The 27,349-nt window shown below is 36.9% G+C and overlaps 2 protein-coding genes and 1 long non-coding RNA gene across 3 annotated transcripts in view; all 3 read right to left on the bottom strand.

The window, feature by feature from the left end:
• Nucleotides 1-87: 87 nt before the first annotated feature.
• LOC109091238 (mucin-2-like) lies at nucleotides 88-9,327 on the bottom strand (the record flags this gene model as incomplete). Its single annotated transcript, XM_042759260.1, is given in 11 exon segments — nucleotides 88-1,358; nucleotides 2,404-2,582; nucleotides 2,676-2,740; nucleotides 2,828-2,940; nucleotides 3,054-3,235; nucleotides 3,564-3,628; nucleotides 3,942-4,193; nucleotides 4,196-5,835; nucleotides 5,991-6,109; nucleotides 7,447-7,508; nucleotides 8,539-9,327. Coding segments are annotated over 11 exon segments (3,564 nt in total), but the record flags the coding sequence as incomplete, so codon positions are not given.
• A 4,960-nt stretch (nucleotides 9,328-14,287) lies between these two features.
• Nucleotides 14,288-17,634, bottom strand: LOC122145507 (cell wall protein DAN4-like). The gene is made up of 2 exons (XM_042759259.1): nucleotides 17,626-17,634; nucleotides 14,288-15,782 (listed from the first exon to the last, which is right to left on the bottom strand). Exons 1-2 carry the CDS (start codon nucleotides 17,632-17,634, stop codon nucleotides 14,871-14,873), a joined length of 921 nt encoding a protein of 306 aa, XP_042615193.1. The 3' UTR covers nucleotides 14,288-14,870.
• Nucleotides 17,635-23,075: 5,441 nt separating this feature from the next.
• The window catches only part of LOC109091241, a 4,962-nt gene continuing 688 nt past the window's right edge, over nucleotides 23,076-27,349 (bottom strand). Inside the window, exons 2-3 of the long non-coding RNA XR_006160332.1 lie at nucleotides 25,532-25,588; nucleotides 23,076-23,604 (exon numbers count right to left, since the gene is read on the bottom strand). This is a non-coding gene — a long non-coding RNA (uncharacterized LOC109091241). The remainder of the gene's footprint in view (nucleotides 23,605-25,531; nucleotides 25,589-27,349) is intronic.

Genomic DNA, 27,349 nt, shown 5'->3' with positions numbered 1-27,349 from the left:
TGATTATAATCAGATATGAAAGTCGACTGCAATTTTTTTATTACTGCTGACAAGAGAGAGGAAGAAATATGACCCAGTGACTGAAAATGAAAATGATTGATTTTATTTATCACTGTTATATTTGCACTTGTTATATTTAGCACATAGATGCAACATTGACTGTTATCCGGAAAAGTTATAAATAATACATATACAGAATTGAAATATATATACAAACTTATATATCCATACAGTCTGATATCTAACTTGTGCTCTTGCTACCCATTACATGGTTTAGTGTGCACAATATCAACAAGCAATACATTTCCCAGAAAATCCCTTAGAGTTCAGAATTAAATTAACTTTGGAAATATTAGATAGATTTTTTTCTAGAATAAATAATTTAGAAAATACTGGTATGATACAAGTGCATGAAATTTTGCATTTGACTTAGAAGCGTGTTGTTTTTGTAGTTAATATGTAATATTATCAGACCCAAGCTTCTCCCCTAGATTGATGTCATATCCTGTAGCTATTTGTCATTCTGCAGAGTCACTTTACAGGTTTCATTAGCATTGAAACACTTTATCCTTTCACTCCAGTTCCAGACTGTTCAGAGTCAGCCAGCATAAAAATGAACTTTAACATTTTCAAATGCATGGCTTGCATTCGGTTTCAGAAGAGCCGCTATGCTGCATTTCAAAGGTATGTGTGTATGAGACAACAGTTTGACCTTGAAATCTCAAAAATAAAGTGGAATCTTCTAAAGAGATCAAACTTTTTAAATCACCCATTTCCCTCTGTCAGCACACAGTAGAGTTTTATTTTAAATATGCATAGTATTATGGTTCTGTTTTAATATGTATAGTAATCTAACTGAAGCAGCGAGATATGATCTGAGGATGGCTGATTTTAAAGTCGTCATATTAATAAAACTGAAAATCAGCTGAAATGTGGTTGTTGTTTTTTAACTGTTTCTTGATACCTTTACTGAGAAATCAATAATGTGTAATGTGTTTCAAAAATGTCCTTACTAAAAGGAACAGTTGTGGGATATAATAGTAAAGCGTACTTTCTGAAGAAAATTTACCAAAACATGCAGGAACATGAAGATCCAGAACCAATATGGAATGCATTATATTATATAAATAGGATTATATTAATTAAATATAAACTTTTATCACTACTCATTAAGTAGCATCGTCAGCTTCATTTGAGTCCTTCACTTGAGCTGAAGGCAAGATTCAGACCCGTCTGAATCAGTTATATTGGCCTGAGTGGTTACGCCCAGTTAAACCATGGAACCAGAAGCGACACAGCAACCAGGACTGAAGCGGTCAACACACTGACCCTGCTGCTGACTTCACCTGACGAAAATTCTACATTACAAAGAGAAGAAAACAGACAGAAATTATCATTCACTGACCCTTTTTTTCACTGCATTTTGTCTAAAGCTCAAGTAGTGAAACAGATGCAACGCTGCAAGATTGAACTCTTAAAATTCATGTGCACATTCACATTCGCGTTCTCTCTCTCCGTGGAAAATGTCAAGCTTGTAGTCCACATTCCTTCAATCATATAAAGTCCTTTTTTCTTACTCCTCTGTTATTGTGAATAATTATTATTGCTGTCTGATTATAAAACAAACTTGCCGATTACTGATTTATCATCTTCTGAAATTTGCTTGTGAAATGCAAGATTGTGTGATTTTGTTGTGCAATAACCTATAACAATAATGCAAGTCTGTCTGATTTAATTATTCAATATCAAATTTCATTAAATTTTGAATTCTATGTATTTAAACAATATAGGCATTCTACCAGTCAACTAACAGTCATTAGTAAAATATGAAAAAGGTTTTGTTCAACTTTGCAACTACATGTCAATAGCAATTTCCAGTAAATTTTTGGAAAGTTTCCATAAATTTACTGGGGATATTCCACCCCTTTGAAACCCTACATGTCAACTTACTTTACTAACCCTAACAAACAAATTAATGTTTTCAAGGACACGCCAGTGTGCTAATATATCAGTTTTTATCACCGATGTCCTGCTCTGAAATTCAACAAATTGTGTAATTGAAAAAAAAGTTACATTAGTCTGGATTGCCACTGGAATTTTCTGCAGTGATTCTACAAAAATGGAACTGATTTTTTTCATCATCACAAATTGTGCAAAACTTTCTAATTGTGTAGGACAGCCAAACGCAAACAAGATACAAATGTACTCAACCCTATATTGATTTACAGGGTTGTACAATTCCAGTAAAAAAAAAAAAAAAAAAAAAAAAAAAAAAAAAAAAAAAAAATATATATATTATAATATATATATATATATATATATATATATATTATATATATATATATATATATATATATATTATTTATTTTATTTTTTTTTAAATACTCAAAGTACATCACTCACCGGTTCCATTTATTATGATTGAAGAAGTGAAGATCTGGAAGGGTAACGTGTTGTTTCTGGCTGCTCGTACTACAGTGTTCACTATCTGGGTGCTATTGGGTAGAACGGCGTCCACTCCGAATACAAGATCCATGGAGTTTCGGATTGTTGGCACACTCCTTAATTTTACACTGGCATCACTGGAGAGAGTTTGGAATCAAGATTCATCAATGAAATCTGAGTGTTATGTTGAATCAGTAGCTATTTTCAAGAACACACCACTATATTCATACCTGAAGTTTGTTACGGATATGGTGCTGAATGATGTTGGATAATCAGCCAGGAAAAAAGGTTCAAGCTGCAAAACAAGAGTGGTTCAACAAAATTGGCTTTATTTTTTAAAAGCATTTTACCCAAAATTCATAAGTAGACACGTCACACTCACCCCTGCTTTTATCATCGAAGCTCTGTTCTGAAATTCAGTAGAATTTTTATTTGAAAGAACAGCCACAAAGGTTCCATTGGTGAGGATTGTCAGTGGAATTATCTTCACTGATTCTACAAAAAAAGGAATTGTTTTTAAAGATAACGTAGCAGAGATTGCATAGAACTTTTCTAGGCAAGTTAACATAGTAAGATCTTAGAATTCTGTCATATCTAAATGAGCTTACTAATGACAGTAATAGTGGCGGCATCAAGGGTGAGGTTGAAGCCTGCAGTTGAATTAACAGCTGCTTCTTTTAGAGTCTGCACAATTTCAGTGTTGCTGGGGATCGGTTCAGTGGACGCTTCACTAAACACCAACTCAACCTCCGCCTGTACATTCGATTCTGCCCGGGTTCTGGCAACAGCTCTGGAAAAAAGATATGTTTTACAGCTTATAATTACATCCATATATATGATGGGTTGTGGTGCAGAGATGGGAGAAAAGAGATTTTAAAAAAACTGCGTCATGAAAATGTCAAAATGTAACCTAACCTATAACCGTAAATGGCTAACTTGCATAAAAGAGAGAAAATCTTGCCATATTTTGTGCCATTGACAGTAGTGAGTATAATCAAATGCATAAATAAGTTTTTATGACATGAAAAATTACACAAACTGTCTGACATTGAAAGCATGATGGAGTTTAAATTAAATGAAGTAATCATTTAAAGTACTGAATCAAACTTTTTACTTACATGAATGCAATCACGATGGTCCTGATGAAACGAGGCCCAAACTTTTTTTTATAGACTTCATCAAACTGTGAAAGCAGAAAGTTAGTTTTAGGAATGCTTCCTAATATTTTATGAAACAATTCAATTTTTATGGAAGTAGGTAATGTTTTGTTGTTGTTATTGTTTTTGTAAAGAGTACTATACAACTGAACAAGGGTGATAAAAAAGTTTTTGTCATTCCCAAAACATTTAGGCAAATACAAAACTGTGTTTAGAATTTTCCTTTAGATTTTTTACTATTGTTTAAAATAAAATCTATATATTTTAAAATATTAATGTGTATCTTTGCAAATGCTTCTACATATATATCACTGTATTTTTCTGCCATTTGAAACATACCATAGTCTCCACTCTTGCGGCTAGTTCTTTAAATTCTGTAGTTTCTGGGTGTGCCAGTGCTGGAGTAAAAACCTCTATAATAACAATCTGTATGGCTACAGTTGGCAGAGGACGTGCTGGTGCTGTTGTTGTGGTGGTGGTTGTAGTTGGAGTTGTTGTTGTGGTGGTTGTAGTTGGAGTTGTTGTTGTGGTGGTGGTGGTGGTTGTAGTTGGAGTTGTTGATGTTGTGGTTGTTGTAGTTGGAGTTGTGTGGTGGTGGTTGTTGTTGTAGTTGTAGTTGTTGTTGTTGTTGCTTTTGTTGTTATAGTAGGGCTGGTGGTAGTTGTATTAGGTTTGGCTGTTGTTGTGGTGGCGGTTGTTGTTGTATTAGGTGTGGTTGTGGTGGTGGTGGTTGTTGTATTAAGGTTGGCTGTTGTTGTTGTATTGGGTGTGGTTGTTGTGGTGGTGGTGGTTGTTGTATTAGGTGTGGTTGTGGTTGTTGTTGTATTAAGGTTGTCTGTTGTTGTTATTGTATTAGGTGTGGTGGCGATTGTTGTGTTAGGTGTGGTTGTTGTTGTGGTGGCGATTGTTGTTGTATTAGGTGTGGTTGTGGTTGTGGTTGTGGTTGTGGTGGCGGTTGTTGTTGTGTTAGGTGTGGTTGTTGTTGTGGTGGCGATTGTTGTGTTAGGTGTGGTGGCGATTGTTGTGTCAGGTGTGGTTGTGGTGGCGATTGTTGTTGTATTAGGTGTGGTTGTGGCGGCTGTTGTTGTTGTATTAGGTGTGGTTGTGGTTGTGGCGGCAGTTGTGGTTGTATTAGGTGTGGTTGTTGTTGTGGTGGCGGTTGTTGTTGTATTAGGTGTGGTTGTGGTGGCGGTTGTTGTTGTATTAGGTGTGGTTGTTGTTGTTGTTGTAATAGGTGTGGTTGTGTTTGTGGTAGGTGTGGTTGTTGTTGTGGTGGCGATTGTTGTTGTATTAGGTGTGGTTGTGGTGGCGATTGTTGTTGTATTAGGTGTGGTTGTTGTTGTGGTGGCGATTGTTGTTGTATTAGGTGTGGTTGTTGTTGTGGTGGCAGTTGTTGTTGTGTTAGGTGTGGTTGTGGTTGTGGTGGCGGTTGTTGTTGTAAAAGGTGTGGTTGTGTTTGTGGTAGGTGTGGTTGTTGTTGTGGTGGCGATTGTTGTTGTATTAGGTGTGGTTGTTGTTGTGGTGGCAGTTGTTGTTGTGTTAGGTGTGGTTGTTGTTGTGGTGGCGATTGTTGTTGTGTTAGGTGTGGTTGTTGTTGTGGTGGCGATTGTTGTTGTATTAGGTGTGGTTGTGGCGGCTGTTGTTGTTGTATTAGGTGTGGTTGTGGTTGTGGCGGCGGTTGTTGTTGTGTTAGGCGTGGTTGTTGTTGTGGTGGCGATTGTTGTTGTATTAGGTGTGGTTGTGGCGGCTGTTGTTGTTGTATTAGGTGTGGTTGTGGTTGTGGCGGCGGTTGTTGTTGTATTAGGTGTGGTTGTTGTTGTGGTGGCGGTTGTTGTTGTATTAGGTGTGGTTGTGGTGGTGGTTGTTGTTGTGTTAGGTGTGTTGGTTGTTGTTGTTGTTGTAATAGGTGTGGTTGTGTTTGTGGTAGGTGTGGTTGTTGTTGTGGTGGCGATTGTTGTTGTATTAGGTGTGGTTGTGGTGGCGGTTGTTGTTGTGTTAGGTGTGGTTGTTGTTGTGGTGGCGATTGTTGTTGTATTAGGTGTGGTTGTGGCGGCTGTTGTTGTTGTATTAGGTGTGGTTGTGGTGGCGGTTGTTGTTGTGTCAGGTGTGGTTGTGGTGGCGGTTGTTGTTGTGTCAGGGGTGGTTGTGGTGCCGATTGTAATAGGTGTGGTTGTGGTTGTGGTAGGTGTGGTTATAGGTGTTGTGGTGCTGGTTGTGGTGGTGGGCTCCATTACTGTTGTGCGAGTTTCGATGATTTGTAGAAAATTGGGAGGGGGGGGGGGTAAAGGATTAAAAAAAAACAGTTTAATAACAATACAAAGTAATACAGAAAGTATTCTAAATAGTTTTGAATGGCATTACATTAATGATGTTGCTTGTTTGACTTACCTGTTACACTGGTGATATTAAGAGTGGCATTGGCTTGCCAAATAGTGCTTTTTATGTCCTCTGTATTGGGTAATTCGGCTCCAAATGTCAAATTCAGGTCAGTGATGATTGAACCACGACTACAAAAGAGAAAGTGTCATAAAGAGTCATAGAGAAAGATTGGTATTATAAAATTGTGTCAGATGCTTTTAACAAAAATTCATTACAGTATATATCACATTTGTTTTAAGATAGTTATTTATATATTTTCTACCAGTAGAAAATAAAAATTTGGGATGTAAAATTTTGGAATAATATTTAGATCCTCTTTGTATGAACAAGGAGTCCAACAACCAATGGTATGGCCAACACAGACATCTGATCTCACCATCATCTGGGGTTACATGAAGAGACAGAAGCAACTGATACTAAAGCTTAAATCAATAGAAGAATTGTGGAAAATACTGGATAAAAACAGGATTCGTTTTTCGATTATCATGGATAATGAAAATAATCGACAACAAATTTGATTACTGATTAGTTGCGGCTGTGCACTGTGCTCGGAAACCATCATCTAGTCACACTGCTTTACAGTAGTGAATATCCCGTTTCTATGGACAAAATGCATATTAAAAATAGCTAAGGACACAGAGAGAGCTGCTGCGTGAAAGGTACGTGATCAAGGTTGTATGAAACATGAGAATGCTTTATATTTATAAGCATAAGCGTAAGCATAAGCATTTAACATGTCTTTTCCTGTCATGCTTGACAGATGTGTGTGCTGTTTAATGCCTCTGACACGTGTTTGCCTCAGTGCATAACATGTATATTATGTGTGTAGCGTAATCTGTAAATGCTAGAAAGTCCCACAAGTATTTTCCATTTTTGCATATTCCGACAACAAGCGAGTCTTGTTAGCAGGGGCGCTGTAAAGGGGGTTAAGGTTAGGGCGATTCCAAGGGCCTGATGACAGAGAAGGTGCCCGAAGCACAATTTTTACCAAGGGGGACCAACCCCAACCTCCCTTTTAGTTTTAAAATTCAATGTTTGTATTCTTTAACCCTTTTTACTAATTTATAGCATAACCTACATAGAAACATGGACTATATTTGTTTTCCTAGGCTTTATATTGCACATTGTTCGGAGACCACCATTGGGTAAGATGTGAAATAACATTGTTTAAAATAATTGATTAAAAGTCTTTTTTAAATATTTTTCATCTGATTAATAAAATAAATAAATAAATAAATTGTAGACAGATTATCAAAATAATTAGTTGCAGCCCTAGATTTAGGATTTAGCATCAGTTACCTCTGTCTGTGTGATCCCATAGGAATGTTTGGAAATCTAAAAATGTATTTCTTATATGTACAATAAAGAAGAAACATGTATTAATAGCTAGATTGTCCTGTAAACCAGAGACTTTTGTCTTTCAAAAAATGAAATGTATTCCTATTTAAAGGGAAGAAATACTCACCGGAACTTAATAACTAGCAGGCTAATGAAGGAGGGGAACTGGTTTTTAAATAACGGCTCCAACTGTGGAAAACAGGTTGACAATGTCAGGTTCAATATTTAGTTAACAATTTAGATTTTAATCACAGGAAAAAATACAACATGAAAGAGATTTGATAGTCATTCATATGTTTTAACATGATATGAAGTTACTGTTCACACAGTTTCCAAATTTTAGTGCATGATAGCATTTACTGTCTAATTCCTCTCTGTAGTTCTTGTTTAACTGTATGTCTTAACGTACTTGGTCCATCATCTGCAAATAAAGTTTTTTTTTTCTGTTATCACAATTATTTATTCACTTATATTGTAACTTTTTGCAACCTTTTTTTTTTTTTTTGCTACTTTTTTTTTTTTACAATGCTTAGATGATCGCCCAGTCAAGCCACACACAAGTTTGTGTGTTTGTATTTTTGCCAAAAAATATATATATATATATATATATATATATATATATATATTACAACTGTTCTTGAGAAACTGCTCTAAGACAGGGATCCTCAAATCTGGCCCATGAGATCCACTTTCCTGCAGAGTTTAGCTAGTTTAGTTTAGCTCTAATCAAAATCAAACGCAACTGAGCATACTAACCCTAATCAATGTCTTCAGGAACATAAGAAAATCACATGCAGGTGAGTTTGATCAGGGTACGAGCTAAACACTGGAGCGCACTGGCCCTCCAGCGCAAGGTTTGAGGAACGCTGCTCTAAGTTTAATAATGAGTATGCAAAAAAGAAAGTGTGTTCTGCAATTATTTTTGATGTATTAAAATTTAGCAGTAAAATTTGACAGTCAAATTTTAACTAATTATTAAAATAGCAGCATATTAATATTTACACGAGGGCACAAATAAAATAAAACACCATAAGCATAGGAGTAAAAATAGCATACATAACTGTCTATGTGGGGTGCAATTAATTAGGTACACTGATATATATATATATGTTAGTGTACAGAATGTCTTCTTTACATTGAAGACATTCAAATGTAAAGAGTCTGTTACTATTTAACTTGCAGTGCAAACGGCATCTTGAATTTTTGCTATGCAACGTACCTCAGTTAAGACTTGCTTTTCTCTGGATTTATATACCGCTGAAGTTGGAGTTTCCAGATCAGCCACAAAGGTTTCATCGCTGGAAAAACTAAAAAAAACTGACTGAGTTGTGTTTGGGGTTGTATTTGTTGTATGTAGGGATGTTGTTGAGTTTGTTGTAACCACAGATGTAGCTTCAGTTGTTTGTGTTGTTTCTGTAGAAGAGACAGTAGTTGGAAGTGTAGTTGCAGTTGTAGGTGAGTTTGTTGTAATCACAGTTGTAGGTTCAGTTGTTTGTGTTGTTTCTGTAGAAGAGACAGTAGATGGAAGTGGAGTTGCAGTTGTAGATGAGTTTGTCGTAACCACAGTTGTAGGTTCAGTTGTTTGTGTTGTTTCTGTAGAAGAGATGGTAGATGGAAGCGTAGTTGCAGTTGTAGGTGAGGTTGTTGTAACTACAGTTGTAGGTTCAGTTGTCTGTGTTGTTTCTGTAGAAGAGACAGTAGTTGGAAGTGTAGTTGCAGTTGTAGGTGAGTTTGTTGTAACCACAGATGTAGCTTCAGTTGTTTGTGTTGTTTCTGTAGAAGAGACAGTAGTTGGAAGTGTAGTTGCAGTTGTAGGTGAGTTTGTTGTAATCACAGTTGTAGGTTCAGTTGTTTGTGGTGTTTCTGTAGAAGAGACAGTAGATGGAAGTGGAGTTGCAGTTGTAGATGAGTTTGTCGTAAACAGTTGTAGGTTCAGTTGTTTGTGTTGTTTCTGTAGAAGAGATGGTAGATGGAAGCGTAGTTGCAGTTGTAGGTGAGGTTGTTGTAACTACAGTTGTAGGTTCAGTTGTCTGTGTTGTTTCTGTAGAAGAGACAGTAGTTGGAAGTGTAGTTGCAGTTGTAGGTGAGTTTGTTGTAACCACAGTTGTAGCTTCAGTTGTTTGTGCTGTTTCTGTAGAAGACACAGTAGTTGGAAGTGGAGTTGCAGTTGTAGGTGAGTTTGTTGTAACCACAGTTGTAGCTTCAGTTGTTTGTGTTGTTTCTGTAGAAGAGACAGTAGTTGGAAGTGGAGTTGCAGTTGTAGGTGAGTTTGTTGTAACCACAGTTGTAGCTTCAGTTGTTTGTGCTGTTTCTGTAGAAGAGATGGTAGATGGAAGTGGAGTTGCAGTTGTAGGTGAGTTTGTTGTAACCCCAGTTGTAGCTTCCGTTGTTTGTGTTGTTTCTGTAGACGAGACGGTAGATGGAAGTGGAGTTGCAGTTGTAGGTGAGTTTGTTGTAACCACAGTTGTAGCTTCAGTTGTTTGTGCTGTTTCTGTAGAAGAGGTGGTTGCTGGAAGTGGAGTTGCAGTTGTAGGAGAGTTTGTTGTAACCCCAGTTGTAGCTTCAGTTGTTTGTGTTGTTTCTGTAGACGAGACGGTAGATGGAAGTGGAGTTGCAGTTGTAGGTGAGTTTGTTGTAACCACAGTTGTAGCTTCAGTTGTTTGTGCTGTTTCTGTAGAAGAGATGGTAGATGGAAGTGGAGTTGCAGTTGTAGGTGAGTTTGTTGTAACCACAGTTGTAGCTTCAGTTGTTTGTGTTGTTTCTGTAGACGAGACGGTAGATGGAAGTGGAGTTGCAGTTGTAGGTGAGTTTGTTGTAACCACAGTTGTAGCTTCAGTTGTTTGTGCTGTTTCTGTAGAAGAGATGGTAGATGGAAGTGGAGTTGCAGTTGTAGGTGAGTTTGTTGTAACCACAGTTGTAGCTTCAGTTGTTTGTGTTGTTTCTGTAGAAGAGGTGGTAGTTGGAAGTGTAGTTGCAGTTGTAGGTGAGTTTGTTGTAACCACAGTTGTAGCTTCAGTTGTTTGTGTTGTTTCTGTAGAAGAGACAGTAGTTGGAAGTGTAGTTGCAGTTGTAGGTGAGTTTGTTGTAACCACAGTTGTAGCTTTAGTTGTTTGTGTTGTTTCTGTAGAAGAGGTGGTTGTTGGAAGTGGAGTTGCAGTTGTAGGAGAGTTTGTTGTAACTAAAGTTGTAGGTTCAGTTGTTTGTGTTGTTTCCGTAGAAGAGACAGTAGTTGGAAGTGTAGTTGCAGTTGTAGGTGAGTTTGTTGTAACCACAGTTGTAGCTTCACTTTTTTTTGTTTTTTCTGTAGAAGAGGTGGTTGCTGGAAGTGGAGTTGCAGTTGTAGGAGAGTTTGTTATCAAAGTTGTAGGTTCAGTTGTTTGTGTTGTTTCCGTAGAAGAGACAGTAGTTGGAAGTGTAGTTGCAGTTGTAGGTGAGTTTGTTGTAACCACAGTTGTAGGTTCAGTTGTTTGTGTTGTTGTTTCTGTAGAAGACAGTTGTTGGAAGTGTTGCAGTTGTAGGTGAGTTTGTTGTAACCACAGTTGTAGCTTCAGTTGTTTGTGTTGTTTCTGTAGAAGAGACAGTAGTTGGAAGTGTAGTTGCAGTTGTAGGGAGTTTGTTGTAACCAACAGTTGTAGCTTCAGTTGTTTGTGTTGTTTCTGTAGAAGAGACAGTAGTTGGAAGTGTAGTTGCAGTTGTAGGTGAGTTTGTTGTAACCACAGTTGTAGCTTCAGTTGTTTGTGTTGTTTCTGTAGAAGAGACAGTAGTTGGAAGTGTAGTTGCAGTTGTAGGTGAGTTTGTTGTAACCACAGTTGTTTGTGTTGTTTCTGTAGAAGAGGTGGTTGTTGGAAGTGGAGTTGCAGTTGTAGGAGAGTTTGTTGTAACTAAAGTTGTAGGTTCAGTTGTTTGTGATGTTTCTGTAGAAGAGACGGTAGATGGAAGTGTAGTTGCAGTTGTAGGTGAGTTTGTTGTAACCACAGTTGTAGGTTCAGTTGTTTGTGTTGTTTCTGTAGAAGAGACAGTAGTTGGAAGTGTAGTTGCAGTTGTAGGTGAGTTTGTTGTAACCACAGTTGTAGCTTTAGTTGTTTGTGTTGTTTCTGTAGAAGAGGTGGTTGTTGGAAGTGGAGTTGCTGTTGTAGGTGAGTTTGTTGTAACCACAGTTGTAGGTTCAGTTGTTTGTGTTGTTTCTGTGGAAGAGACAGTAGATGGAAGTGTAGTTGCAGTTGTAGGTGAGTTTGTTGTAACCACAGTTGTAGGTTCAGTTGTTTGTGTTGTTTCTGTAGAAGAGGTGGCTGTTGGAAGTGGAGTTGCAGTTGTAGGTGAGTTTGTTGTAACCACAGTTGTAGCTTCAGTTGTTTGTGTTGTTTCTGTAGAAGAGACAGTAGATGGAAGTGGAGTTGCAGTTGTAGGTGAGTTTGTTGTAATCACAGTTGTAGGTTCAGTTGTTTGTGTTGTTTCTGTAGAAGAGGTGGTTGTTGGAAGTGGAGTTGCAGTTGTAGGTGAGTTTGTTGTAACCACAGTTGTAGGTTCAGTTGTTTGTGTTGTTTCTGTGGAAGAGACAGTAGTTGGAAGTGGAGTTGCAGTTGTAGGTGAGTTTGTTGTAACCACAGTTGTAGGTTCAGTTGTTTGTGTTGTTTCTGTGGAAGAGACAGTAGTTGAAAGTGGAGTTGCAGTTGTAGGTGAGTTTGTTGTAATCACAGTTGTAGGTTCGGTTGTTTGTGTTGTTTCTGTAGAAGAGGCTGTAGTTGGAAGTGGAGTTGCAGTTGTAGGTGAGTTTGTTGTAAACACAGTTGTAGGTTCGGTTGTTTGTGCCGTCTCTGTAGAAGAGGCGGTAGTTGGAAGTGGAGTTGCAGTTGTAGGAGAGTTTGTTGTAACCACAGTTGTAGGTTCGGTTGTTTGTGCCGTCTCTGTAGAAGAGGCGGTAGTTGGAAGTGGAGTTGCAGTTGTAGGAGAGTTTGTCGTAAACACAGTTGTAGGTTCGGTTGTTTGTGCCGTCTCTGTAGAAGAGGCGGTAGTTGGAAGTGGAGTTGCAGTTGTAGGAGAGTTTGTCGTAACCACAGTTGTAGGTTCGGTTGTTTGTGCCGTCTCTGTAGAAGATGCGGTAGTTGGAAGTGGAGTTGCAGTTGTAAGAGTTTGTCGGAACACACAGTAGGTTGTTTGTGCTGTTTCTGTAGAAGAGGTGGTTGTTGGAAGTGGAGTTGCAGTTGTAGGAGAGTTTGTTGTAACTAAAGTTGTAGGTTCAGTTGTTTGTGTTGTTTCTTTAGAAGAGACAGTAGTTGGAAGTGTAGTTGCAGTTGTAGGTGAGTTTGTTGTAACCACAGTTGTAGGTTCAGTTGTTTGTGTTTCTGTAGAAGAGGTGGTTGTTGGAAGTGGAGTTGCAGTTGTAGGAGAGTTTGTTGTAACTACAGTTGTAGGTTCAGTTGTTTGTGTTGTTTCTGTAGAAGAGACGGTAGATGGAAGTGTAGTTGCAGTTGTAGGTGAGTTTGTTGTAACCACAGTTGTAGGTTCAGTTGTTTGTGTTGTTTCTGTAGAAGAGACAGTAGATGGAAGTGGAGTTGCAGTTGTAGGTGAGTTTGTTGTAATCACAGTTGTAGGTTCAGTTGTTTGTGTTGTGTCTGTAGAAGATGCGGTAGTTGGAAGTGGAGTTGCAGTTGTAGGAGAGTTTGTCGTAACCACAGTTGTAGGTTCGGTTGTTTGTGTTGTTTCTGTAGAAGATGCGGTAGTTGGAAGTGGAGTTGCTGTTGTAGGTGAGTTTGTCGTAACCACAGTTGTAGGTTTGGTTGTTTGTGTCGTCTCTGTAGAAGATGCGGTAGTTGGAAGTGGAGTTGCAGTTGTAGGAGAGTTTGTCGTAACCACAGTTGTAGTTTCGGTTGTTTGTGTTGTTTCTGTAGAAGATGCGGTAGTTGGAAGTGGAGTTGCTGTTGTAGGTGAGTTTGTCGTAACCACAGTTGTAGGTTCGGTTGTTTGTGCCGTCTCTGTAGAAGAGGCAGTAGTTGGAAGTGGAGTTGCAGTTGTAGGAGAGTTTGTCGTAACCACAGTTGTAGGTTCGGTTGTTTTGTGCCGTCTCTGTAGAAGAGGCAGTAGTTGGAAGTGGAGTTGCAGTTGTAGGAGAGTTTGTCGTAACCACAGTTGTAGCTTCGGTTGTTTGTCGTTCTGTAGAAGAGACGGTAGTTGGAAGTGGAGTTGCAGTTGTAGGTGAGTTTGTCGTAAACACAGTTGTAGGTTCGGTTGTTTGTGTTGTTTCTGTAGAAGAGGCTGTAGTTGGAAGTGGAGTTGCAGTTGTAGGTGTTTGTCGTAAACCCCAGGTTGTAGGTTCGGTTGTTTGTGCCGTCTCTGTAGAAGAGGTGGTAGTTGGAAGTGGAGTTGCAGTTGTAGGTGAGTTTGTCGTAACCACAGTTGTAGGTTCGGTTGTTTGTGCCGTCTCTGTAGAAGAGGCGGTAGTTGGAAGTGGAGTTGCAGTTGTAGGAGAGTTTGTCGTAACCACAGTTGTAGCTTCGGTTGTTTGTGTTGTTTCTGTAGAAGAGACGGTAGTTGGAAGTGGAGTTGCAGTTGTAGGTGAGTTTGTCGTAACCACAGTTGTAGCTTCGGTTGTTTGTGTTGTTTCTGTAGAAGAGGCTGTAGTTGGAAGTGGAGTTGCAGTTGTAGGTGAGTTTGTCGTAACCACAGTTGTAGGTTCGGTTGTTTGTGCCGTCTCTGTAGAAGAGGCGGTAGTTGGAAGTGGAGTTGCAGTTGTAGGTGAGTTTGTCGTAACCACAGTTGTAGGTTCGGTTGTTTGTGCCGTCTCTGTAGAAGAGGTGGTGGTTGGAAGTGGAGTTGCAGTTGTAGGAGAGTTTGTCATAACCACAGTTGTAGCGGGTTTGTTTGTCGTCTCTGTGTTTGTGGTTGTGGAGTTCTGTAGGAGAGTTTGTCATAAACAGTTGTGCTTCGGTTGTTGGTGTTGTTTTGTGTAGAAGATTCGGTAGTTGGAGTGGAGTTGCAGTTGTAGGTGAGTTTGTCGTAAACACAGTTGTAGGTTCGGTTGTTTGTGCCGTCTCTGTAGAAGAGGCGGTAGTTGGAAGTGGAGTTGCAGTTGTAGGAGAGTTTGTCGTAACCACAGTTGTAGGTTCGGTTGTTTGTGCCGTCTCTGTAGAAGAGGTGGTGGTTGGAAGTGGAGTTGCAGTTGTAGGAGAGTTTGTCATAACCACAGTTGTAGCTTCGGTTGTTTGTGTTGTTTCTGTAGAAGATGCGGTAGTTGGAAGTGGAGTTGCAGTTGTAGGTGAGTTTGTCGTAACCACAGTTGTAGGTTCGGTTGTTTGTGCCGTCTCTGTAGAAGATGCGGTAGTTGGAAGTGGAGTTGCAGTTGTAGGAGAGTTTGTCATAACCACAGTTGTAGCTTCGGTTGTTTCTGTTGTTTCTGTAGAAGAGGCGGTAGTTGGAAGTGGAGTTGCAGTTGTAGGAGAGTTTGTTGTAACCACAGTTGTAGCTTCGGTTGTTTGTGTTGTTTCTGTAGAAGAGGCGGTAGTTGGAAGTGGAGTTGCAGTTGTAGGAGTTGTTGTTGTAACCACAGTTGTAGGTTCAGTTGTTTGTGTTGTTTCTGTAGAAGAGGTGGTGGTTGGAAGTGGAGTTGCAGTTGTAGGAGAGTTTGTCATAACCACAGTTGTAGCTTCGGTTGTTTGTGTTGGTTTCTGTAGAAGATGCGGTAGTTGGAAGTGGAGTTGCAGTTGTAGGTGAGTTTGTCGTAACCACGGTTGTAGGTTCGGTTGTTTGTGCCGTCTCTGTAGAAGATGCGGTAGTTGGAAGTGGAGTTGCAGTTGTAGGAGAGTTTGTCGGAACCACAGTTGTTTGTGTTGTTTCTGTAGAAGAGGTGGTAGTTGGAAGTGGAGTTGCAGTTGTAGGAGAGTTTGTCGTAACCACGGTTGTAGGTTCGGTTGTTTGTGCCGTCTCTGTAGAAGAGGCGGTAGTTGGAAGTGAAGTTCCAGTTGTAGGAGAGTTTGTCGTAACCACAGTTGTAGGTTCAGTTGTTTGTGTTGTTTCTGTAGAAGAGGTGGTAGTTGGAAGTGGAGTTGCAGTTGTAGGAGAGTTTGTCGTAACCACAGTTGTAGGTTCAGTTGTTTGTGTTGTTTCTGTAGAAGAGGTGGTAGTTGGAAGTGGATTTGCAGTTGTAGGAGAGTTTGTCGTAACCACGGTTGTAGGTTCGGTTGTTTGTGCCGTCTCTGTAGAAGAGGTGGTAGTTTGGAAGTGGAGTTGCAGTTGTAGGAGAGTTTGTCGTAACCACAGTTGTAGGTTCAGTTGTTTGTGTTGTTTCTGTAGAAGAGGTGGTAGTTGGAAGTGGAGTTGCAGTTGTAGGAGAGTTTGTCGTAACCACGGTTGTAGGTTCAGTTCTTGGTGCCGTCTCTGTAGAAGAGGCGGTAGTTGTAAGTGGAGTTGCGGTTGTACTTTCAGATGTTGTTGTTGCTGCTTGTGTTTGGAGACTGGTGCTACATAATACTGTTGTTAAAAAAAAAAAAGTTAATTTTAGAGCAATTGTCACATTTAAGTATGTAATAAGTGATACAAAGATTTTGGATGGTCAGTAACTTACCTAAACTTAACACTGCAATTATTGTTGCTTTTTTACTCATTTTGGTAGCTGTCAAGTAGATAATCTATAAACATATAATGCATAATATTAGCAAATATTTAAGTAATGGCAGAATTTTTGGCATGTCAAGGTCAAGGTCAAGGTAGTATTTGTTGTCTCCCTTAGAAGAAATTTGTTTTAGATAAAAGAACTGCTGCAACATCAACACACCATAAACATATAACATACAACATTTACAACCATTCTTATCCTATATGCCTACATCATAAAAACAATACCAGTGTCAGTGACAGTCTGGGGAGAAAAAAAAACCTAATAATAAAAATACCCTCATTCCGGATTACTACTTCTCATAAAAGATTGTTTACTGTAAAGTAATGATGATTTGTGATTTTTGCACAGTTCACATAAATGAGGATGATAGTAGTCATCATGAATAACAAAAAATGAGGGAATAATTACACTACCATTTAAAAGTTTATTGTCAGTAAGATTTTAAAAAATATATATTTTTAAATGTACCTTACGCTCATCAAGACTGCATTTATTTAAAAGCACAATAAAACAACACTACAGTGAAATATTATTACAATTTAAAATAACTATTTTCTATGTGAATATCTGTAAAAGTGAAATTTATTATTTTCATGCGCTGCTGAATTTTCAGCATCATAACTCCAATCTTCAGTGTCATATGATCCTTCAGAAATTATTCTAATATGCTGATTTGCTGTTTAAGAAACATTTCTGATTATTATCAATGTTGAAAAAAATTGTGCTGCTTCATATTCCAGTGGAAATTGTCACTGTTTATGTTTAATGCATCCATACTAAATAATAGTATTAACTGCTTTAAAAAAAAAAAAGTACTGATTTCAAACTTTTGAATGGTAGTGAAGATCAAGAACCTAAATCAAAATGATTAAATAAATTAATTAGAAATGTCATTTTTTTCCGACATCAAGAGTTTATGTGATCATAAAACTTACATTCAAAAATATTAAATATATGCTCACAGTTAAGTACATACATTTTAAGATGTAAAACATGATTAGACTTCATCATGCTTTCCTTACGTTTCATAGCTATACATTTTCATTTATTATTGTGTGATATTATCCCAGGGAACACACATACTGGTTAAAAAAAAAAGAAAAAGAAAAAAACATGTACGTATAGCCTGAATGCACTGCAAGTCGCTTAGGATAAAAGCATCTGCTAAATGCATAAATGTAAAATGTAAATTACTGTATGGTGTTGCATTTATATATATTTTCATCTTAACATCTGAGAAAATTTACAAAGATAACTCCAACTGCATCTTGACCTTTAAACAATTTAAAAATATTTTTACTTAACCACTCATTCTTGCTGTTGATTAAATTTAAAAATGTAAATTTACATTTATTAAATGTGTTTGGTGCGCAAGGTCTGCTTTTGTTTAACTCTTATAATAATACATTTATTTGTATAGTGCTGTATACAGTTGTTTCAAAGCAGCTTTACAGAAATAAGCAGGAAAATTATGGAATGACTTAAACTTCAGCCCTTAAAGCAGTTCTACTGAAGACAATGGTCATTATTCAGCTCATTTTATTTCAGTGTTAAAAACAAATTAATAATACTAAGTATATAATACTAAAATCATGAATTAAATTATAACAAATAATCTCAGAAAATATTATTATATGTTTATGAGTATAAATCAGAATGTATGGCTATAGTCATGCTCAAACAAGTCAAACTCACCCAATCCATTTTGTACCAGGGTGCAATTTCTTACACACAGGTGAAGTTGTAAGTCCCTTGATAAACGCAGGTAAACTCATGCTCTCCTCAAAGTCCATGTTTATATTAGCTCTGTTTCGAGTCACATGACACAAATCTCATAGTTGTCAGTCTAAGTGGTGGTGCATTGTTAATCCATTCCATCTTTAACCAAACTGGTTATACCTACTTATCTAACAATGCATTCCTCACTAAACATGCAGTCTTGTGAAATTCTGCTGTCGAAAGCAAGTGTTAATGAAGTGTTAACTCATATTGTAGACTGCTACAACAGTTTAATAGTGAACTGATTGTTGATCATTTATTGCATGTTAATTCCAAACAATAATGTAATAATGTAATACCTTTAAGAACAATGTCTTTCCAAACCTGTATGTGTTTTTTTTTTCTTGTGTTGAACACATTGGACCCCATTGGCTTTCATTGTCTGTACAAATAGACACTAAATGCCCAATGTGAGAGTTTGAAATGAAATGAGGGTGAGTAAATGATGGCAGAATTTTTATAGTTTGGTGAACTATGCCTTTCATTATGGCACAATGAACTGGCTGTGAAGACAAACAAAAAGGAAAAAGGGAGGAAAAATCAAATCCAAGATGACGAAAAATCAAGTTCAGCAGAGACTGAAACTGCTGCTTTAACTTAGTTTTGTTTACTGAGAGTTCAGCTGATCATGAGGTTTTGTTGTGGAGATGAGGAACTGCTATCACAAATCTTTCAGAGTTGTTGTGCGGGTTTCCTTGATAAAGTGTTGCATATTATCAAGCCATTCTATCCGTTTGAGTTTTTCCCAGATGATGGGTTTTAATTTTTCCAAGTTGTTCTACAGGTATCATGTTAACTCATCATTTAGATCAGAGATGCCCAAACTAGGGCCCGTGGTGACCTTTAATTTGGCCCACCATGCCATATATAGGAAAAGGGGGAAAATGCTATTGATAATTACTATATTGACTTATCGTACAAAATATGGACATGACCGCGATGCAATATTGCCCATTGTGTTTACATGCATTTTTTATTTACATAAAAAAAAGAAGTTTGATTTTTTGCCTATTATGGTCCTGTTTTAGATCATCCAATCTGACAGTCTACAAGCTTACATTATCCCTTAGGTGTTTGCATATCTGTCTGTCTATGTGCTAAAGGAATATGGTCAAACCGAATGTGCTTTTTTTAATTTAAAAAGATTTAATCTGACATATTGTAAATACATCAATTCAGCAGATGATTTTATAGCATCTTACAAATGAGGAAAATCACAAGTAATTTGTCGTAGGAACCAACCATATACCTAGAACACAATATTAAAATGAAAATACAAGATTAGTAAGCGACAAAAGAGGTGAAATAATACAAAGAGCAAAAGGTTTTGCATGTTATTGTTTATATGCATAGATGTTTCTACAAACTATAATACAGTGGTTCCCAAACCTGTCCTGGAGGACTGCCTGCCCTGCATGTTTTGTATGTCTCCCTAATCAGACACACCCAATTTAGTCTGGTGAGTGGAATCAGGTGTGTTAGATAAGGGAGACATACAAAAGGTGCAGGGCAGGGGGTCCTCCAGGACAGGTTTAGGAAGCACTGCTATAATATATTTGACACATTGTTGAAATGAAAGTTAGTCTTTATTAAACCAACATTAAATCTGTTCTTCCATCACATTTGGTTTCAGTCTTTGTTTATTTGTTTGTTTGTGTGTGGCACTTAGTCATATGATCTGCTTGATGTTCAGTAACCACAAAAACATTTCAGCTTCTACATTCTTTATATTCCTGATCTGTCTCTGGCTCTTCCACATTAGTCATGCACACGAGGAGCCAGATATAAGCTCTCAGACTCACACACTTTGCTTTTAAGTCATTTTATATGACCGTTTCATGGTCTTGAAACAGTTTTCATCACTGTGACTTGATTAACCAATGGGTGATTAAAGGTGATTGTTTTAAACACAGGCACTTTGGGAGTGTTGAAGACAAAAAAAGTGGTGCTTTTCACTGAGTTTGCAGAGTTATCTGTATTTCCATCTCTGCTGGTGTTGCTTGACAATGGTGGGTTTGTTAGACCTGCTGGTATTGAAGATATGTTGTTTGACCAGGTGTCTTTGATTGTAGTACCTTCTGAATCAGACCTGTTTAGCCCACTTTGAGTTAATATCACCAAAGCTGAGCCTCTGTATTCATGAGCTAATGAAGTGGTGACGGGTTTTGAGTCATTGCTTAGGGACGTGAGCGGAGATGTGGGAGAAATTGGACTTAAGGATGTGTGAGTGTTCGTTTTTTGGTTTTCCTGAGTGGTTGGAAACATTGAGGGCATGTTCATGGATGTGGAGTTTGAATCAGGTGTCACTCCTTGTCTTGAAACTGTTTCCTGTAAAGAAAACAAAAAGGAAAATGGTTGAATGAGAGACGCACACTTTACGTTTTTCCAGAAGAAGGATTTAAACAGTTAATACCACTTAACTGGTTAACTATAGTACACACTGTTGTGTGAAAAACTGTACATGGTTTAACATCATATTATATGTAATTTTACTGTAAAATACTATTAATTTAATGGTTTTGGTAATTTAAGAAGGAATTACCATGTAGTTTATAAGAAAAATCATTAAAATTACTGACACAAGTACCTGTGTGATGCATCACATATGAGAATATTTTATTTAAATAGTTTTGTATTTTCGGTTATTTAGTTCATGTTTATTGTGTTATGTTAGTGTAGTGTGTCTGACCCTGTACATTGTCTATATATTGGGCATGTTTTATTGAAAGGTCATTACTTTTTATTTGACAACCTGTATTATGATGATTATCAGTATATTGTAAGGTAAAATGCAACATTTTGGAAGTTCAGGTAGCTCAAGTCAGCGTTGTTCTTAAAAGAACAAATAGTAAAGAGATTTAAATATTGGTCAATATTGTTCTTTTAGGAAATTTATATATTGGTCAAAATTGTTCTTTTAGGATTTTGAAATATTGGTCGATACTGTTCTGCTAAGAGATTTAAATATTAGTCAATATTGTTTTGTTAAGAGATTTAAATGTTGGTCAGTTTTGTTTGATTAAGGGATTTAAAATATTGGTCAATATAATTTTTTTAGGATGATAAAATATGTTGATATTGTTCTGTTAAGACATTTAAATATTGGTCGATATTATTCTTTTAGGAGATTTATATATTGGTCAAAATTGTTCTTTTAGGAGTTTTAAATATTGGTCGATATTGTTCTGTCAAGAGATTAAAATATTAGTCAATATTGTTCTGTTAAGAGATTTAAATGTTGGTCAGTTTTGTTCTTTTAGTTGATTTAAATATGTTAATATTGTTCTGTTAAGAGATTTAAATATTACTTGATATATGGTTATTTTAAGAGACTTAAATATTGGTCAATATTGTTCTATTAAGATGTTTAAATATTGTTCAGTTTTGTTTGATCAAGATATTTAAATATTGGTCAATATTGTTCTATTAAGAGGTTTAAATATTGTTCAGTTTCGTTTGATCAAGATATTTAAATAGTCAATATTGTTTTTTAAGAGATTTAAATATTACTTGATATTGTTATTTTAAGAGACTTAAATATTGGTCAATATTGTTCTATTAAGAGGTTAAAATTTTTAATCAGTTTTGTTTGATCAAGATATTTAAATATTGGTCAATATTGTTTGATTAAGAGGTTTAAATATTGGTTGATATTGTTCTACAAAGAGATTTAAATATTAGTCAGTTTTGTTTGATCAAGATATTTAAATATTAGTCAATATTGTTCTATTAAGAGGTTTAAATATTGTTCAGTTTCGTTTGATCGAGATATTTAAATATTGGTCAATATTGTTTGATAAAGAGGTTTAAATATTGGTTGATATTGTTCTAGTAAGAGATTTAAATGTTGTTAAGTTTTGTTCTATTAAATATTGTTCAGTTTTGTTTGATTAAAGGGTTTAAATATTGGTAAAAATTGTTCTATTAAGGTTCAAGTTTCAAGTTTATTTTATTTTTATAACACCAGTGATGCATTTTGGACCAACTGAAAATGGGCCAAAGAAGTGGCATTCATTCCACAATACAATGAATTGCAGTAATCTAAACATGATGAAATAATTTTAGAAAGAAGATGGAGATTAAAAAAGCCAGATCTAACCACTAAATTTACTTGTTTATCAAATATCAACTTGCTGTCAGTCAAGATTTCAAAACTGGTCAATATTGTTCTATGAAGAGATTAAAATATTGGTCGGTTTTGTTTTATTAAGAGATTTAAATATTGGTTATATTGTTCCATTAAGAGAATTAATTAATGTTCAGTTTTGTTCTATTAAGCAATTCAAATGTAAGCTGTTTTTGTTGTCAGCAAGAGTAAGCAATTCTAAAAAAGTATTAATATAAAATATGGCTGTTTGTCGCAAGGTGTAAATTCTGAAGAAGTCTGAAAACACTGATTCTCGGTCAAATGCATGATGATTCAAAAGTACAGTATGACTTGTGATTTGCTTGTACAGTTTGTGCATGTTATGTACATAACAGTGCCTGAGTTTGCAGATGGCTGGGAACCAGCGTTGGTGTTGTTGTAGATGTTCTCTGTAGAGTTGATGCTCTGAAATCAGTTACAGTTGTTTGTGAGCGCTCTGGGTGGATGTGTTCAGGTGTAGCTGTAACTTTCACTGGTATGTCAGGGCTTGAGGTCTGAACCAGTGTTGTTGAGTCTGAGGAAATAGTCAAACTAGAATTAAGTGTTATATAATTTGTTGTGGACTGAGATGATTGCGATTCTGTCACAGGTGTTGGAGTTTCTTGACTGTCATTTAGCAGATTTTCTGATGGAGATGACATAGATGCTGCTTTCTGTACATTTATCAGTGTGCTTTTGAAGTCTGTCAGTGTTGATGTTGTAAATGAAGGCTCTGCAGTATATTCATTGTCTGGCGTGATTGGTGACGATGGAGGCTGAATAAGTGCAGTGGCAGCAGCAAATGTTTGAGACATTTGTGTTTTCAGATGGTTGAAAGATGTAGTATCTAATTCATTAATAGATTGGTAGATTGCTGGCGAGTAAGAAGTGTCACTTAGAGAAGTGTTCTTCAGTTGTGTAGTTGGTTGAATGGTTGAGTAAGACTCGGCTGTACTTATGTTTGTTAGGGTATTTGGTTCTGATGTTTTGGTGAAGATAGATGAACTTGAGTCTGGAGTTGTTGTAGAGGAAATCATTGTAGCTGTCGATTCATTTGATGTGATGGAGACTTGAGTATGGTCTGATGAATCAAGCTGTTGTGTTGTTGTCACAGTGGAGTATGATGTTATAGAAGACACATCAGGGTTAGATAATGAAGGGAGTTTGGGGTTGTTGTGTTGTTTTTTATTGTTTTTTGTTTTGTAGTTTGATTATTTTTGTCTTTGTTATTGTTCTGTTGGTTGAAGTTTCGTTTGTTGGCTCAGGCCTTTGGGTACCAGTTAATGTTCCAGTAGACCAAGAAATGGATGTATTGCTGTCTGAGGTTTGCTCTACTTTGTATTGTGTTTTGGAATCAGTGGTGGTAATGGAATTATTGTTTGCATGAATTGGAGTCAGTGTAGGTGTCTCAGATGTTGTTGATGTGTCCGAGCTAGTTGTTTTAGTGCTTCCTGTTGAACTTATCTCATGTGCAGTGGCATTGGTTAAGGGCTCTGTTGTTTGAGTGGCAGTGCTTTGTTGTTCTGATATTGAGTCAGAAGGGTCACTGAGAGAAGTGTTCTTCAGGTGTGTAGTTGGTTGAATGGTTGAGTAAGACTCAGTTGTACTTGTGTTTGTGAGGGGATTTGGTTCTGATGTTTTGGTGAAGATAGATGAACTTGAGTCTGGAGTTGTTGTAGAAACAGAGACGTAAAGGTCTGGAGAATAACTGGCAGTAAAAGTAGGGGCAGTTTGGCAGCAATCTAGAGGAAAGTAAGAATTCAAGATTCCTGAAAATAAAAACAGGACATACTTGTTCAGATACATGTGATAGACGGCTCTGTTTTTATTTCTCTTGAAGGTAATGTAAATATTGTAAGTGATACTCTGAGAGCTAATATTAAGTTATTATATGATATTGAAATTCAGTACGAAATTCATACTCCCCAAAAGTATTAGTATAAAGCTGGGACACAGTTGACTGAATTTATGTTTTGATTTAATATAAAAGCTTCTGCCTATAATTTGTTTTGTAAATTGTGCCTACATATGAGTGTCTGGTACTTTTTTTCTGTTGCTCTCATGGAAGTCGATTTGGATAAAAGTGTCTGCTAAATACATAATTGTAAAATTGTTGTTACTGTTTTTATTTTAATGCATGACCAGAGTGGCTAAAAAAATACTATGAAAAACATGCTAGACCCGGCATCAGTATGGACTGGTCTGAGGAACATCACTAAGTACAAGACACCACCCCCACAGTCCGTGAAGAATCAACAACTGGCTGACGATCTGAATGTGTTTCACTGCCAATTTGAAGATTCCAGTTTCGAAAAGCACAGTTTCTCACCCCACAACTTCTCTGATTTGCATTTTCTCCCTGCTTCAAACGCTCCACAATCATTCCAGTCCCCCCAAAAAAACAAAATCACTGGACTTAACAACTACAGACCTGTCGCTCTTACATCTGTGGTAATAAAGTCTTTTGAGAGACTGGTTCTGGCCTACCTGAAGGACATCACTGGACCCTTGCTGTTAGTCATTAGTTTTGGCTGTGGTGAAATACTTGTGTTGATTATGGAGTAAATGTGGGATTTCTTTATTTTTTTTGATGTTTTTGTTTGCCTGGGAATTATGCAAGGATTTTATTTGTGGACTTCAGTTTGGCCTTCAATACCTTAATGCCTGACCTTCTCTCATCCAAACTGACCCAGTTCTCTGTGCCCACCTCCATCTGCCAGTGGATCACCAGCTTCCTGACAGACAGGCAGCAGCTAGTGAGGCTGCGCAAACTCACATACAGGACCCTGACGACCAGTTCAGGCACCAAATCAGACATCAAGAGACTACAACGGACAGTCAGGATGGATGAGAGGATTATTGGTTCCCCCCTGCCCAACCGCAAAGATCTATTCATCTCCAGATTGAGGAAAAGGGCTAAGAAAATCACTTTAGACCTAACACACCCAGCCTACTCTCGCTACAGAGCACCGACCTCCAGAACAGCCAGACACAAGAACAGGTTTTTTTTTTTTGGGGGTTTTTTTTTTTTTTTTTTTTCACAGGCCATATTCAACCTGAAAAGTTCATAAATACACACTGTCCATCATAACTGACACATTTATACATAGCATCTGGAAATTTTATATTGTAAACTATATAAATGGTACATTTGTAAATAACATATCTGTACATTCATTTAAACAAATAAATGTTTTTTTTTTCTATGTATTTCTATTTCTGTACATAGTACATTATTTATCTTTCTGTTTTTCATATATTATTGTTTTTTCATCTTTACTGTGTGATTCTACTGTATGTATATCTGCACTATCATGTATGTTTGCACTATGTGTTGTACTTTCTTCTGCACTGGAAGCTCGTGTCACCAAGTCAAATTCCTTGTGTGTGTGTAAAAATACTTTGTGATAAAGTTCCTTCTGATTCTGATTCTGATGTCACATTTTCCTCATTAAATCATTCCCATACTTCCATTTGTGTTATTTCATAGTTTTCATTATTTAAAAAAAAAATGCTATAAAAGTGTGTTCAAACATTTGACTGGTCAAGTATATGAGATCTGACATATTGAAATCTTATAGAATTAAATGACATCCTTTTGATGCATCAGAAATGGAACCACCAGCATGTCTTTAAGGGTGTAGTCCTCCTGCGTCATCAGTCTAGTCTGACACAAAGGCACTGATCTCAACTCACCCCAGAAGAGCAGGAATGCTGCATTACGCCCCACGGTATCCTGCATGCTTCCCAAATCTGAAAAGCAAATATTTCAATGTGTCAGCAAGTGTTTTGTCATATTTTGATTCTAATCATTCCACAGGTTCAAGTGCTCAAATCTCGTTCGTAAAGCTAGCGTCACATTCTATGCTGAGGCTGGAATTTACTAAGAATGCACTGGCCTGCTGATAACGTTCATTTGCGCATGCTGATGTTTTCGCCATTGATTCACTAAAGGAGTTATGTAAATCAGATTTATCATTTGATTAATAACTGCTAGCATACTTACACAAATAAAAATGAATGGCAACGACTTAATTTAAAGATGGTGTATGTCTTAAATCAGCTGTTTGGTGATTTCAACTCAAGGTTGACACACAGACTTGGATAGAAACGGATAAAATAACAAAATAGAGGTGTACAATTGGGAGGTCTGCATTCCCACAGCTCTCCAGCTGGAACCGTGGGACCCGACCAGATTTCTTGCGACATGGGATTAAATTTCCAAATAAAACACGGTAGCAGTGTAATTTGAACAGGGGCAGGCGGTCCAATATAACAATATCCCGTTCCCGACATCATTTCAGAACAGCATATATGTGTTTTTCTCACTCTTATTGACCACCTGTACAGCCTGCACTCAGGACTGTTACTGTCACACATAGACCAGTGCTTTCTGCATCATGTATTTTATATGTGGGGTCTGTGCGCAGCATGTGCATAACGGTCCTCAGAGGAGGCTAACCGGTGGTAAATATACAGCCCTCAGACAGAACAGGAGGGCTGTTGATGAGTGACAGAGCAGAATAAAGATAGCAGAGCAAAGTGTGCGTGCTGTCCTTGAAGGATGTTCAACTTGGACTTAAAAATTTTACCTTTACTGCTAAGAAACCCACGATAGGCAAGCCTAGTTGATGTGAGTTTTTTCATGTGCCATAGACGCGGATTAAAAAATTAAAAAATTACCCTTTGCGTTATGTAATGCCTAAAAGTTTTCCCATTCTGCATTCACAAGACTGGAACCTCAGGTTTAAGGCATCACAAAGGGACAAACCAAACTGACATTTACAAAGTCTAGGCCTGTGCCGGAGCAGTTGTGTCAAAAGAGAAGCCTACTGCCACGCCCAACAGCAGTATCAAGAAATGGTAAACGACTTATATCTTGATAAGACGAATAAAAAATAAGACATACAATTTTTGTACAAGCTACAATTTTATTTTAGTTTTCTCTTAACAGTTCAGCGGAGACCTCCAGTACAATTAATCAAATTGCAATAAAGATTTGTCTGTGAATATTAAAGCACAAAAGACTGCTATTTAAAATGTTTGGTTTAACTTTAAGAAATCAATGTACCTAACAAAGTAATAGTAACAATAATAATACTAATAGTTTTTTAAGGAATTTCAATTTTTCACCCCTTTTGTGTGTGTGTGTGTTAAAACAGTTAACCTCTCTTGTGCAATACTTTGCTTACCAAAAATAGGAATTGTTCCATTTTAATTTAACTGCATTTTTAAAGATTAAATAAAATGTAAAAGTAAAAATAAAAAGTAAAATAAATAAATAAATAAAAGTTTTGTACATTAAATTGACTACCACTGTTTTTGTATATTAAATTTGTATTAAATCATAAATCACAGAATCCAGAAAAACACTGTATTTCTGAAAAGATATAACACTTTTAACAGGGCCCTATAGTATTATTAAAATTTTATTAAGGTAATAAAGTTTTATCAATGGAATTGATAAGGCATGCTTTTTGATTGTTTACTAAACAATTAAAATGAAGCAGAAGT

The sequence above is a fragment of the Cyprinus carpio genome, chromosome A7, assembly GCF_018340385.1.
Source record: "Cyprinus carpio isolate SPL01 chromosome A7, ASM1834038v1, whole genome shotgun sequence".
Lineage (NCBI taxonomy): Eukaryota > Metazoa > Chordata > Actinopteri > Cypriniformes > Cyprinidae > Cyprinus > Cyprinus carpio.
This window is presented reverse-complemented; position numbering and strand designations above follow the sequence as displayed.